Genomic DNA, 14536 nt, shown 5'->3' on the forward strand with positions numbered 1-14536 from the left:
TAAACACTTAACTTTTAATAATAAATTCAAATTAACTTCTCCAAGTGTGACATAACTGGTGTTTCTCCACTACTTAGAGTGACTGACAAGTCTCATCTGTTGCATACAACTACTTTTAATAATTTTGTAAACAGGAAATCCAAAAACAGTATTTTACTGTGCTGCTGAAAACTACAGTCCCATTTGAACTTAAAAATAGACTTTTAATAATAAATTCAAATTAACTTCTCCATAACTTGTGTTTCTCCACTACTCAAACACTACGTTTTAGCTGTTGAGTAGAATGATGGGATGTAGCTGGAAGACGACACCTCTGGCCTTTCCATCTCCTGGCTGTGAGATGTCCATTTTTAAAGAAGGATCGACCTGCAGGTTTAAGCCATACTTTAAAAACAAGTACCTTAAATATAAGGAAGAAAATATGATGATCATATTCAAACTATTCTCAATAGACAAAGAAGCAATGATCTGTCCCGTACCTGGTTCCATTTTCCGTAGTTCTTGTGGTACAGAGGAATGATGGGTTCCCTTGGAGGAGACTTTGTGAACAGTCTGCAAAACATCAATTGAAGCGTGTTACTGATTCCATTCACATCAGTTCAAAAGCCAACATTTTTTTTACATTTGTGTATGGGGTTCATTAGACCTTATGAGGCGTTCCCGACAGTCTTCCTGAAGTTTACTAATCCTGTCTGCCCCAAGATGCAGGATGGTAGTGCGCCCGTCACACAGGAGCCGGTTTATGGCCATTCGCAAAGCATTAATCTGAGATTAAAGAAAACAAAGACACTACTGATTTTAAATAGAGGAGAATTATATTAAACTCCAACTAAAGTTTTGGTCTAATCATCACAAGAGCCAGTGATTAATATTAGGCATGAACAATTGAAGAAATGCATTTAACCATCAGTAAAACCAGCAATTATTGATTCATTTTAAATGTATTTTAATTTCTGACGGCAGAAAAGCCAAAAGAAAACCATTTCACCACAATTAAATCTTTATCCCCCAGGATCATTTCTTTTGCAGTTATAAATTACCTGTCTTCTTTAAACAATGGGAGAAAAGAAGCAGCAGAACAAAGCAGCTAATTGAAGCTCCTCAAATAATCAGACCATTGCACAGGCACATCCCACGAGTAACCAAAAACAAAGTCTGGGAAACGTGATCTTTGGTCAGCCACAAGACAACTGTCCTCCTGCTTCTCTGATGACAACTGTTACCTCGGTGATGTCCTCGACATTGAACTTGACATCAAATTCCAGCTCGATGTCATGCAAAGATGGGATGGCCTCCTGGGTCTGACTGTTGAAGCCTAGTCCACAGATGGCACCAGTATAGCAAGTTGTCTCTTCATCGGTGCTACAAAGACAAAACAAAAAAGGATTATAAAGTAGATATGTTTACATCATGCAATTAGTTACTGAACAAAAACAGAACCAAAATGCATAAGCGGTGAATGAAGAATTAAGGATGCTGCTGTCAATCTAATACACTTGATTTGGGGAACTGATCATCACAAAGATTTCAATGCCTCTATAAGCATAAATGTTGGTCGGTTGTCTGGTCAGGAGAATTCAGGTTTGTTGAAACAATGTCAAACAAAATAGACATCAGTAATGATCTTAGGGAGACATTTGTTTCTGCCCCTAAACATGGGAAATGTTAGGGAGGTAATTTCAAAACAATCTGAAGTCTCTTATACTGTTCCTGGAGAAGATGCCCTACCATGTTCACTATGGTCAGACCACATAATGATCACAAATTCTATCTCACAGAACACATAACTGTGAACTCAATTCTAATGAATGGTGATTTCCTTGTATGAATATTTCCAAGACTCCACCATAAAAAATACATGCAAGTGCAAAAAACATACATGCTGGTAAAATAATTATCTGGCAATATTGCTATAGCAGTCACACTCAGTCACACCCACCCCATTTATTCTCATTTATTCACCAACTGGGCCAGAAATTAGCAGCCCTGTATGTTTAATGCTGTATGACGCACCCTTTATACTTACGCTATGTATAACAAGCATGCAGATCTACAATAAATAGTTGGTTTACATGGTGAATATGGTCAGGCAGTTATACAAAAGACGGTGGCAAAAGTGTCACTATAGTTTTTCTAATGGTGGTTATTTGTTGTTAAGGCACTGGAAGCGTGTGCTTATTCACTGCAAGCAATGACGTGAAGGTGGCTGGTTACCGGGTTTTCAGCACGCTGCACCTGGCAGCAATAAAGACGTGCCCCAGAGGAAAGGCAACTCTTCTCGGCTTTCCTAACAGTGTAACGTAACAGAGGTGAATGCGTATTCAGTGTGAGCCGACTGCTGAGTTCTTCATGCTGGCAGGAATGAATGTTTACGTACTGTTCGAGGCATGAACTTCATCAGGGCTTTTTAAAGAAAAGGCTCAGGTAAAAGAAAGATAGACAACTATGACAACAAGCTTCAAAACCTAGCCCTTTGTCACAAAAAAGCACTGTGTTCGGCGCAACAGGTTCACCAACACAGGATTGCGTGGAAACAACTTAATTTAACAATTTAGTATGATAAATCTTTAATGTGAAATGAAGTGTTTGCACAATATAGGGTAGCCTATATAGTTTAATAAAAAATGTATGCTGTAAAATGTAGCTGTGTGAGCTGAAAATTAAAATTCTGGCTAGAAGACGCTTCAACAGCATCGGTGCACACCTGCGTGAAGCTGGACCCCCACCCACGCAACACTCAGTGAAAATATTCTCAATCGTTTATACTGCGTTAGTCCTGGTTTGTGCTGAAATAAATTTTGTTTGTGCTGCAATAAATTTTGTTTGTGCTCCTTTAGTTTTTAAGATATCACGTTATATTTCAAAAGGTCATTCCAAGTTCACGCAGCCCCCCGACTTTGTCCAAAATTAACCAAAATTGTCTCATTTGTTTCTGCTGCGTGGGTGTTTTAGTTTTTTTTTTTCCAGTTTTGAGACTCTGTGCACCAACATAACGAGTATTTAAGTTTTCTAAGTTCACCTGTTTTAGTTGAGAGTAATTTTAGCTGGTATTGCTACTGTTTGAACATATAAAGACGTGGCCAAGTAGATCCAAATGTAACCATTTACATAAATTTTCGTAAACTTTCTTTAATATATATCTTTAAAAATGCATTAACCGTGTTAGCACAGCCACGTGTCTGTGCATATTGAGAATAACGCCAAAATACAGTGTCGATTATAATTCTCGACACTGTATTTTGACTTCATTCTCAACCTTAATTAACATTAGCATTAATAACTTAATTATTGACAACAGGACTTTATTTTCTATGTATTGATGAAAAACAAATTACTTTCAATGTTTTTTCAGTCCGGCCCCGTCATACTTGTTGGCTGATAAAACACTGGCCATGAACTAGAAAGTAAGGAACTAACATGAATCAGAAAGCTGCCAAAGTAAGACGGATAGTACCGGACAAGACTCATGATGACACAAAATGGACGAAAATTATTTGATGTTGATTTTAGATAATGGTATTTAAGTGTTCATTAAAAGAACAATATTTTGTTCTTAATATAGGTTTTTTTTTTCAAGCCTTTACGGATGTGCACAATTAAACATACTGATAACACTAAATATGGAATATTTTAATGAGGAATACTGAATATACACAAACTTAGAACTGGGGAGGCCAACTTTAGAAACAAGGATTGTTAATAAAAACAAATAAATAGTGAACAGCATGTTCTGCTTTGTTACACAAAAATTAACTATTATACACACATACCGTATTTTCACGACCATACGGCGCACCGTACGAAAAGGCGCCGTCTACACACACATATGGCGCGCCGCCTTACAACAACACACACAAGCATACAAGTGTGCGTATTTAAAAATAGAGCGGGAGCAAAACTGAGTTTGATTGTGCTTTAATTAAGTCGTTATTACAAAGTACTAACATTTTTTAAATCACCAATGAATAATCAAAAATTAAAACAAGCGTCATTAATCAAACCCATCAAAGTCCTCATCCTCCTGAATTAAACAGCTGCGCTAAATCAAATATGTCAGGACTCAGCCCGTCGGGCTTCATCCGGAGCCCGATGGGCTGAGACCAGGAGAACTGCTCAGCGCTCGGCGACGGGCACGAGCTCTCTGGACACGCTGAGCAGTTCTCCTGGTCTCAGCGCGATCGGGCTGCGGATGAAGCCCGACGGGCTGAATCCTGACAACAGTTCTCATTTCTTCGCTGTCAGAGTTACTTTCCGAGCCGTGCGGCCCCTCAGAAATGATTCCGGCTTTTGCGAAAGCTCGAACAACAGTGCCAGCAGACACGTCAGCCCACGCATCTACAATCCATCTGCAAACTATGGCGTAACTTGCCCGGCGCTGCCTTCCACTCTTTGTGAAACTGTGGTCTCCATCGTCATCCATCGCTCCCACACCGCTCGCAGCCTTACTTTGAACGGCCGGTTCACACCGATGTCCCGCGGTTGGAGTTCCTTTGTCAGACCTCCCGGAATAACAGCAAGCGCAGCGTTCATTTGTTTCACTTCTTTTTTCACATTGGCTGTGAGATGGGCAACACAATGTCCAAGTGCATCCCGGGTCAAGCCTTCCTTGTAAGCAACAACAGACCTGAGAGTAAATGTCTTCCCTTAGAGCAGTGTTTCTCAATCCTGGTCCTCGAGTACCACTGTCCTGCATGTTTTAGATGCTACCCTGCTTCAGCACACCGTGATACAAGTACCTGTGTCATCAACAGAACTGTGCAGACCTTGGTGACAAGCTAATTAGGACCATTAATTAGAATCAGGTGTGATGATGCAGGAAACAACTAAAACATGCAGGATAGTGGTACTCGAGGACCAGGATTGAGAAGCACTGCCTTAGAGCATCAGATTGGAGGGAAACTCACACAAAGGAATCCCCTCTGGTTGTGTGGTGCTGTGGAATGGCTCCCAAGGTCAGTGTCGATCCACAAAAGTTCACCCACACTATAGCTGTGAGTTACTTTCCCAGCACACAGAATTTTCCCAGAGGTGAGGTCTTGAGTTTTAAATGCAGAGGGACACTGAGATGCATTTTTGATTGGCCTCAGGAAGGTGAAGTCCATGTTCTACAGCAGTCTCAAGATGAGCCATGCCAGATTCCTGCAGGACGGCAACCAAAGTGGAAACAAATGGAACCTCCCTTGTGGTACCTGTGCTGAGACTGCAGTACTGTGACGAACACTGTTTTGTGAAATAAACAGAGACCACCTGGAGACCACTGGACTTTAACTGGACACCTTTAAATATCCCCATCAGCAGCTCTGCCCTTCACAAGTATGTCTGTTGGGTCACTCCGTCTGTTACCGCGGCTTTCACCAGCTGAAGGGTTCTGTTGTCAGGGATTTCACTGCTAACAACATTTTCAAAAGAACTACTGTCACAGTAAGCACAACACAAGCACTCACAAAAAGCATCAAATCACACGAGTTGAGCACACAGACTCTCAGTTTGTCGAGTTTCACGGGTTGTAGGTTGTTTCCATTTTTTAATAATCCCACATTCACTCTTTTTGCTTTCACAGATGGATCTGTATGAAGCCATTCAGGACAAGCAGAGAGGTAGGAAGTCCTTTTTCTTTTTTTGGGTGGAATAGCAGTTATCCACTGGTCATCTGTGCAACCAACTTTCAAGGCGGCATCAGACTCTTCACACAGGTAAGCATCGTTTTTGCTTTTCCTTTCTTCACTTTGTGTAGTCGTGGGTGCTGGTTTGGCTACTGTTTCCGCCACAGTCCCACAAGTTCTCTTCTCCTTTGTTTTTTGCGGCACAAATCCACGTTACCTTCGATGTAGGAAAGATGGCAAGCGATCCACTCGTATTGGTAGTTTTGAAAAGGCCATGCTTGATGTTTTTGAATTCTGCTTCAACAGCAGATGAGTTTGAGGTGATGTTGTTGGTGTTGAAGAAAGGGACAATCACTCCTGTCCACAGAGGTAAGTAGCTTACCAGTCTTATTATTAGAGGAATGATCTCTGGGAGATAGTGGATATTGTCTCGATCCCCATTAGCCACGGCAAGCGACCTGCTTTCTTCACAGATTTCTGTTACCCAACGTCTTAGGTCAGTCTGGATTGGATCACATGGCTCTGCAAGCTCTGGGTTTTCAGGTATTTCTTACATATCTCTGATGTGAGAGGGACTCCAGAACTATCATTACCTTCTGCCTCGCTGAGTGCCACAACAGTGATGGCATGTATCAGTTATTTTGCATGGTCCAGGGACTTTGATTTAATGAGCTGTGCTATTGCCCTCACAGAAAAATCTTTAATGCCTGGTGTTTTGTTTTTCAGACATTCCCACTGGCAAATCTTGATGCAGGGTGCAACATCAACTCTGACAAAACAAGAAAGGAGTTTTGCAGATTGGTTCCCTAGTAGGACACCAAAGCACTCGTTGATATAAGTCTTTAGTAGGAATGGGTGATATTTTACCGTTCACGATAAACCGTCAAAAAAATTCCTCATGATAAGAATTTTTCATCTCGCGGTAAAAACGATAAATTCCCGTTGATGACGTTTTTGTGTAAAGCTGATTTATGGTTCTGTGTTAAATCCACACACAACGTACGTGAAGGAAGGAAGGAAGGAAGGAAGGAAGGAAGGAAGGAAGGAGAGAGCAGGAGGAAAGAAAGAAAGAAAGAAAGAAAGAAAGAAAGAAAGAAAGAAAGAAAGAAAGAAAGAAAGAAAGAAAGAAAGAAAGAAAGAAAGAAAGAAAGAAAGAAAGAAAGAAAGAAAGAAAGAAAGAAAGAAAGAAAGAAAGAAAGAAAGAAAGAAATCAAGAAATCAAGAAATCAAGAAATCAAGAAAGAAAGAAAGAAATCAAGAAATCAAGATTTATAGTTACAAAGATGGAGTTGAATTGGTATTTTTTTTTTAATCGTCATTTTTATCGTTATCGGGATAAATGCCAGAAATTATCGTGATACATTTTTTAGTCCATACCGCCCATCCCTAGTCTTTAGGTCACGATGATTAGTAAAAGCCTTCACTAGAGCACCAAGGAAAGCAGGAGAAAAAAAAAATCACTCACAACTTGTTTTGGCATTGGTGCACCTGCACGAATCCACTCTGTCAGCCACTGTGCTTTTGCAACTGAATCATGTCTTTCAGACAACATCTGGACAACTGGGACACTGGAGCTGTTGGATCCTGTCAGGACGCCTTGGTAGAGGAATATGTGGCCAGATGAGCCATTTGGTCTCACCAATTTTTTCCCCACTGAGTCAGTTGCGTCAAAACACACAGTCTGGTAAGATTTCTATGACAATGTTTTGTATATGTGCATTTGTGTTTGACTCCAGTAGTGGTAGAAAAACTTGTCAAGGCCGATGTCTCTGATGCTACCACTGTGGGAAACGCTGTATTTTAAAAGCTGCAGCGACATAATGGGATCTTTGTCACCCAATTCTGAGCCTCTCTTTTCTTGTTTTGCCTTCCTCAGGGTAGCCAAATTTGGAATATGGCCTGGCTCAGGAACTCCAAAATCCATCAGCGTGGTTGCTTGGGATGCCCACCATACATGGGGTTCCTTTCAGCCCTCACACAGTTCTGTGGCTACTTGCTCACGCAAATGTCCAGACAGGAAACGCTTACAATGACCTGTGTGCTTGGGATCGTCAATGTTTTTTTATATTGCAATTGAGGACCATTGGGCTGTTTAGTGCAGGCTCTTTTGCACTTTTTATATCAAGCTGGTTTGACACTCTTTGCAGTAGCCTTTTATAACAATATGATGTGAAGGATACACCTTGGCTCTGTTAAACGCAAATTGTGCATGGGCTTTTAACCTGTTTCCAAATATACCCATTTATAGTATTAGTCCAGATCCCAGCTTTCAAAATTGTGTAGTCCCTTTTTTTAATTTGAAGAAGTTTTTTCCTTGTATTCCACCTCTTCAGGTATAAACTGAACCCATTTGTCAAATAGAACTTCTAGTGGAAATTCCTGATCGTGTTCTTGTCCAGGAGAAAGGGAACCTGACTCGGATGCTTCTGTGTCACTGTTTTCTGGATCCTTGGTCTGATTATTGAACCCTGACCATACATTGTGTCTTTTTAATTTAACAGTCGTATACAGGGCGTTTGCGGAGATTTTGATTCCAAGCTGTTACTCAGGTCTGTCCGGACTCTGGCCTTAGGAGTGGCTATGTCTCCCTTATCCAGCACTATGGCTTCCTTTGAGGAGTAGAGAACTTTCATGAGGGAATCTCTGCCTATTGCTGGTTCTTTGGGCATCTAGTTTAAAGAGAAATGTACTATTAGTATGAATCAATTTAATATTTTAACTAATTTAGAACCAGCTTTATTAAGGACTTTATTTATCCTTCTGCAAATTAAAATACTGTTAATTTACTATACAATAGTAGGACTTCAATATTATTTGATACTAGGGTAAATAACATGGTATGGAATATAAAACATGTATTTAAATTTAAAAGAACCTAGAAAACACATAAGGCTGTAGGAAAGCTGGCTCTAGCTGGTGTTGGTAAATCTCTAGGTAGTGTAAACTCTAGTGTATTAGAGTCGCTCCTGTAGTTTCTTGTGCTAGCCCCCCCTTCTCTTCTCAAAGAAGACAAGAAATGTTGCTCTAAGAAGTCTATATTGTATTAGAGTGTATTTACACACTTACCTTGAAATCAGATATTAGATCAGGGTTTTGAGAACCATTTAAAAACTAGATTTATATTTAGATTTTTTTCTCTGCACAAAGCAGCACTGACGCAGCACAAACAAACAAGACCATTTTGGTTAATTTTGGACAAAGTTGGGTGGCTGCGTGACGTCATTGTGTCATAATATACCCGTTATATCTTCAAAACTAAAGCAGCACAAACGATTTTTTTCTCTGTATAAAGCAGCACTAACAGCACAAACAAACAAGACCATTTTGGTTAATTTTGGACAAAGTCGGGGGGCTGCGTGAACTTAGAATGACCTTTGAAATATAACATGATATCTTAAAAACTAAAGCAGCACAAACAAAATGTATTTCTGCACAAACCAACACTAACGCAGCACAAACGATTGAGAATATTTTCACTAAGTTTTGCGTGGGGTGGGGGTTAGCTTCACGCAGGTTCGCTGCACTCATGTACTTGACATGCTTGCTGAACAAAAGCTTTTACTTGAGGGCAGTTGGTGAGATTGTTGTAGATTATCTGAGCTTCCTCACATGTTGGGAGTAAGTAGTTGTGTTCAGGGAGAACCCACATTGTGTTGAATAAAATATGCCACTGTGTAACCTAATATTTTGTTGTTGATCCGAGTCTGTATTTATTTATTCCTTAGACCTGGTAAAGACCAGATTATTCTTTATAATATTTTTATATGTAAAGCCTTAGAGTTGACTTTTTCTTTTTCCCCATTTTTGAGCGTAGTGGCATTGTGTTTGTAACTAACCGTAACTCCATGATGGGGGTGAAGAGCATAGTCGCAATTGCTGGCAGTCCAGGGATGTCAGGCATGATGGAAGTATCTTTCAGCAGGACGCTTGTACCTGAACACAATCATTTACTTGTAGACGCAATCACTGATTTGCACCAAAAATATGAAAACGTTTTCTAAGGTCAACACTTCAATCATATCTATCACATTATAAATGTAAAAAAAAAAAAAAATTATCAATATATCATATACATAATAAAATGTAAAGATATGGAGAAGAACTATTTTTATCCCTCTCTTTTGTTATTTGCTACCTTCAGAGTTGACTGACAGGGTCCCAGCCACCAGCATCCTCAAATGTTTCCAATGAGGGTTTTCATTGAGGGCCAAGGAGTTTATGCTGGACTTCTCGATAACTACAGCCCTGCAAGAGGAGACAAACTTCATCAGCAAAGACAAAGACAGGGGGGCTCATCTTTATCTTGGTATTGGTGAATGTATTGCTTACTTGCGGCAGATGTCCCTGCCTAATCTGTGGAAGTTTATCTTATAAGGAGTCACTGGTCCACGCAGGCGAACCTAAAAAAAACAGAGAGAAGCCGCCAAGCAGTCAGACATCACATAATATCCCACTTAAGAAGGACTCCTACAGGGTGAAATGCAGGCTCTACTTGCATCTTGATTAGTTCTTCTTATATATGCACATTTTACACATATTTCTATTTCTTTTCTTTTGATCAGTAATACGCCACAATCATTTCTTTTTTGATTATTAAAGTTGATTAAAAATTAAATTTCAACTTATTATGTTTCCAAGCATTCATTGCCTACCACCACCTTGTTGGCATTGTTCTGCTTATCAATCTGAATAGATATGCATTTGAATCAACATGCAAGCCTGGACTGAGCTGCTGAAAATGGCTCCATCTTCTGGATAAACAGCAAAAAGGTGATGCTGTCCAAAATCTGCTGACATTTCATGTTTCACTTCACTGACTTCCTTTAGTCCACTTTCACATTAAGCTTGTTTAAACACACTTTGAAAAATGTTATATGATTAAATATTGTTCTCTCCTATGGTCTTTTTGTTATTTACCATCCTTCGTTTTCCTTACCTTTGTTTTCAAAGAAGACTGAGAGCTCTTGGAAAAGTGTGAAATGAGACTGTGAATGAGCTCCTTGTCCTCTTTGTTGCGCTCTCTCCAAGCGTTGCTATAAGAAGTGGGAACATACGTTCCTTTTTCCTTTTCCTCATACATAGACATCAGGTCATCATGGTTTTGCTGCAAAAAATATTAATCCAAGAATCCCTTAAAATGACTAATATATCTCTTAGAAAGCACAATGAGTCTGAAATATCTAGTTCAAGGCATTAAGACTTCACATTAAGCTGCAGTTGTTGATGTTAGAAAATGTGACTCGGTAATTTGATAAATATCACAAATATGTTTTGATTTTAGTTGTTAAATAACTGAGATGTTCATATGTGCAACTTCAGAGGGGGAACAGTGTCAGATAACGTGGCTTATTAACGTGGCTTACTAATCAAATGTCAGTACAAAATATAATACATTTCCTGCAATGCTTGGAAGTGAAAACAGCCAAAAGAAAAATCCTTGTTTAGACCTAAACAATGTTGTCAGCAACATCCAACAACACCTCAGGTTAACTGAATGAAAACATACACTGAAATATGTATTGAGAAGAAATGATCAATGTTGATTTACATTCCCTACAATCTGTCATGCTGGACAACCTCAGTAACTGTTCATGTCACCTTAGACTCAAAGCACTCCTCTGCTGGCACAGCATGTCCCTCCTCCACTAACTTGTCCACCACGCTGATGTTTGATGACTCGGTGTTGATGAGCAGCTGCACACGCATGATCCCATGTACAACAGAGTACAGAGACGCGATGAGCGACTGATCCTTGACCAGTGTGATGAAACTGTTGCGGGCTTGGCTGCTCCACTGGTTCCCAAAAATGATGGACTGGGCTGAAGGACGCATCCCAGCAATTTGGAACTCTTGCGCCTAAAACCATGAACATTTTTTTCAATTACTCCCCGATTCAAAATGCTATGCTTTTTCAGACAGACGATGTGGCTTATGGTATTGTTACCTGGAAAGCTCCAGACAGCAAGTTGGATGGGAGTTCTCTCAGGCTGCTGCAAGGAACAACTGATGTGTTGCCAAAGTCCAAAAAGAACACCTGGAATGACAGGAATCACAATGCTATTTTCAATGTTACCAACATAATACTGAGAGAATAAAGCCCCCTTTGCCATCTAATTCATTATGATGATAGTGGCTTGTACCATTGCAATCTACCCACCGATCGATGGTTATATTCCCACACCATTCTTTTTGGAAAACTTAAGGTTATGCATATAACCCCGGTTCTTTGATTAGTATGAGTGAGTGTCTCACTATGGGGGAACGCCTCCTGCGTGACCTCATCAGAAGCTCAGTTACTATTGCGCCAGCCAGGAATGGCTGGCACCGGTGACGTTTATGTCAGGAGGGCCAGGCCCATCTCCTATATATAGGGCTGACACCGTCACAATGCGTTTGCCTCGCATCTGAGGCAATGAGGTCCGGTGAGATATTCACTCATGCTAATCAGAGAACCGGGGTTATATGGATAACCTTAAGTTCTCTCTCCTAGCATTCGTTTTGTGTCTCACTATGGGGAGAGATCCTGACTCCCGGACTGCCAGACAGTCTGTAAAGCAGACAACTGTTCCCAGAGGCATCTTAGGGGACCTGCACTGAGGACCGAGTGTGCCAAGGTTGATGCTGTGACATCCCGTTTGTAAAAGCTACCAAACATATGGGGCAAATCCCAGCATGCTGCTACACACACATCTTGGATAAAAAAATCCCTTAAAGAGCACCCACGATGTTGCCAGACCCCAAGTGGAATGCGCACATGGACCAGCAGGGGGCTGAAGCCACTGCTAGTATAAGCCAGGGCAATAGCTCCGACTATCAAGTGGGAAAGTCACAGTTTCAACACAGGCTTGCCTGTGTGTGGTTTTGCCCATGACACAAAGAGCTGCTCACCTCTCCTAAAACACTGGCTTCTCCACGTATATCCACAATGCATGGACTGGATCTAAAAATTGCAAACACCAGTGTTCATCTGAGACAAAACATGCAGCAGTCTGCTCTATAAGACAGAAGCTAACAAGATTAGGTGTAAAGAATCTCATTAACAGAAGCTAAAGCAAGTAGTAAAACTGTCTTTAAGACAACAGCTTCAAATCTACCTGGTCCGAAGTTTCAAAAGAGCAACCAGAGTATTTCTAACGGTGGGAAGGTCCCACGATGGGGCCAGAAGTCTGGATGTGGGTCACTCAACGGAGGTAACGGCCATGGAGGGCTGTAAAAGCTTGTGCAGCTTTTACGTAGAGATGCACCGATCAGGATTTTGAGGGCTGATCACTGATAACCGATCTCCAAAATCAGTAGCTGCTGATCCCGATATTGCCGATCACCGATCACAGCGTGAAATCCGTAAATTCGTCAATAGTGTTATCTCATTTACACAACACTGACATTGTTTTATTAGGTATAAAAATTAGGAGATGAGAAAGTATCATGAATTGTCTTTTATTTCAGACTGAGGCAATATGCAATATTTCACCCTCTAGAGATTCTTAGAGACGACTCGGCTTACAAAGAGTAAGTTTAGCTTACTAGCTTAAGCTTTCCTGCGGCGGTTTGTTGTTGTAAATGTCCTCTGATCGGGCCGCTTTGAACTATTATTTTCCGATCTCCGATCAAAACCGATAGGGGTATTATCGGGCCGATACCGATCGGTTGCCGATCGATCGGCGCATCTCTACTTTTACGCAGGGAAATATTGCTATTTCCTGTTAGCATGTGGTGAAAAATAGTGCTATTTTTCAAAAGGGCGTTGCTAGCTGTTGCCACTCTGCTATGGGGAAACATTGCTCTTCCTAGAGGACAAAGTATTGCTGCTCAGCACCAGAACTAGCTGTGGAAAACTATTGCTACTCCTCATTCACTGGCTAACAACTGTATCGCTAGGAACAAGCGTCTAGTAGCCAAGTTGCGCACTCAGATAATAGACTTAGCACCCGATTATACTGTTGTCTGCAGGCTTCCTTGAGAAGCAAGAAGAGGTTTTGAATGAACTGACACTGTCAGCCCTATATATAGGAGATGGGCCTGGCCCTCCTGACATAGACGGCACCGGTGCCAGCCATTCCTGGCTGGCGCAATGGTAACTGAGCTTCTGATGAGGTCACGCAGGAGGCGTTCCCCCATAGTGAGACACGAAATGAATGCCATCAAAGAGAACTAGACTTTTATAGGTGCCTAGGTGGATAACCATGTTATACTTTTCAAACCAGTGATACACTGCATGAAAAACAAATGAAAAACAAAACATTTACTTCAAAACACAAAAATAAATCAAAATCAGTGTAGAAAGTAGAAATACTGTGCTTAAAGACATTTATCTATTGAGTGTTTTGTTAGTTGCAAGTAAGAAGTCTGTGACTAAGAAATGGTTATCACAGGATATTCCCACAATGTCAACATGATGCAATGTAACACTGGATATTTACAAAATGGAAGAGATTTTTATTATTACTTTATTAGTCCCACAATGGGGAAATTCTTTCCCTGCATTTTAACCCATTTGTAGTCAAACTAGCAGTTTTATAACAAGCCTCGTCTGCAGCCGTTGTAACCTGGTAAATTACAAAGTTTTTTTAACAAGCCATAACTCAGTTTCCTTCGTAACGGGAGATATTCTAGTCCGCTCAGCTCCGCTATTTTCTTTTCTCTCCTCTTCTGGATCCCAGTCATCAAAATTGTTAAATTCACCAAATAAATTAAAAGAAATTACAAAATCGCTCATGTCGCCGTCCTGGCAGTTGATCCAGCGCAATGATATTAAAGTTATCAGGCAATTTGACCCAACTTGTTTTCTAGGTGTAGGTTATCACTTTTAACCTACACCTGCCAGCCAATCAGAATCGAGTATTCACACAGACCGTGGTATAAAAATATATAATTAATATACACACACACACACACAAAAAAACACAAATAACATCAAGAAAAGTGTGAGAAGA

The 14536-nt window shown here is 40.5% G+C and overlaps 1 protein-coding gene across 1 annotated transcript in view; it reads right to left on the reverse strand.

Moving 5' to 3' along the window:
- Positions 1 to 89: 89 nt before the first annotated feature.
- Positions 90 to 14536, reverse strand: part of tdrd9 (tudor domain containing 9) — a 41285-nt gene continuing 26838 nt past the window's right edge. Inside the window, exons 26-35 of the mRNA XM_061744205.1 lie at positions 11548 to 11637; positions 11202 to 11459; positions 10540 to 10707; positions 9933 to 10003; positions 9739 to 9848; positions 9440 to 9536; positions 1224 to 1362; positions 647 to 765; positions 480 to 552; positions 90 to 366 (exon numbers count right to left, since the gene is read on the reverse strand). Coding sequence (XP_061600189.1) covers positions 268 to 366; positions 480 to 552; positions 647 to 765; positions 1224 to 1362; positions 9440 to 9536; positions 9739 to 9848; positions 9933 to 10003; positions 10540 to 10707; positions 11202 to 11459; positions 11548 to 11637 — 1224 coding nt within the window. The 3' untranslated portion in view covers positions 90 to 267. The remainder of the gene's footprint in view (positions 367 to 479; positions 553 to 646; positions 766 to 1223; positions 1363 to 9439; positions 9537 to 9738; positions 9849 to 9932; positions 10004 to 10539; positions 10708 to 11201; positions 11460 to 11547; positions 11638 to 14536) is intronic.

This window comes from Cololabis saira, chromosome 16 (assembly GCF_033807715.1).
Source record: "Cololabis saira isolate AMF1-May2022 chromosome 16, fColSai1.1, whole genome shotgun sequence".
NCBI classification, from domain to species: Eukaryota; Metazoa; Chordata; class Actinopteri; order Beloniformes; family Belonidae; genus Cololabis; species Cololabis saira.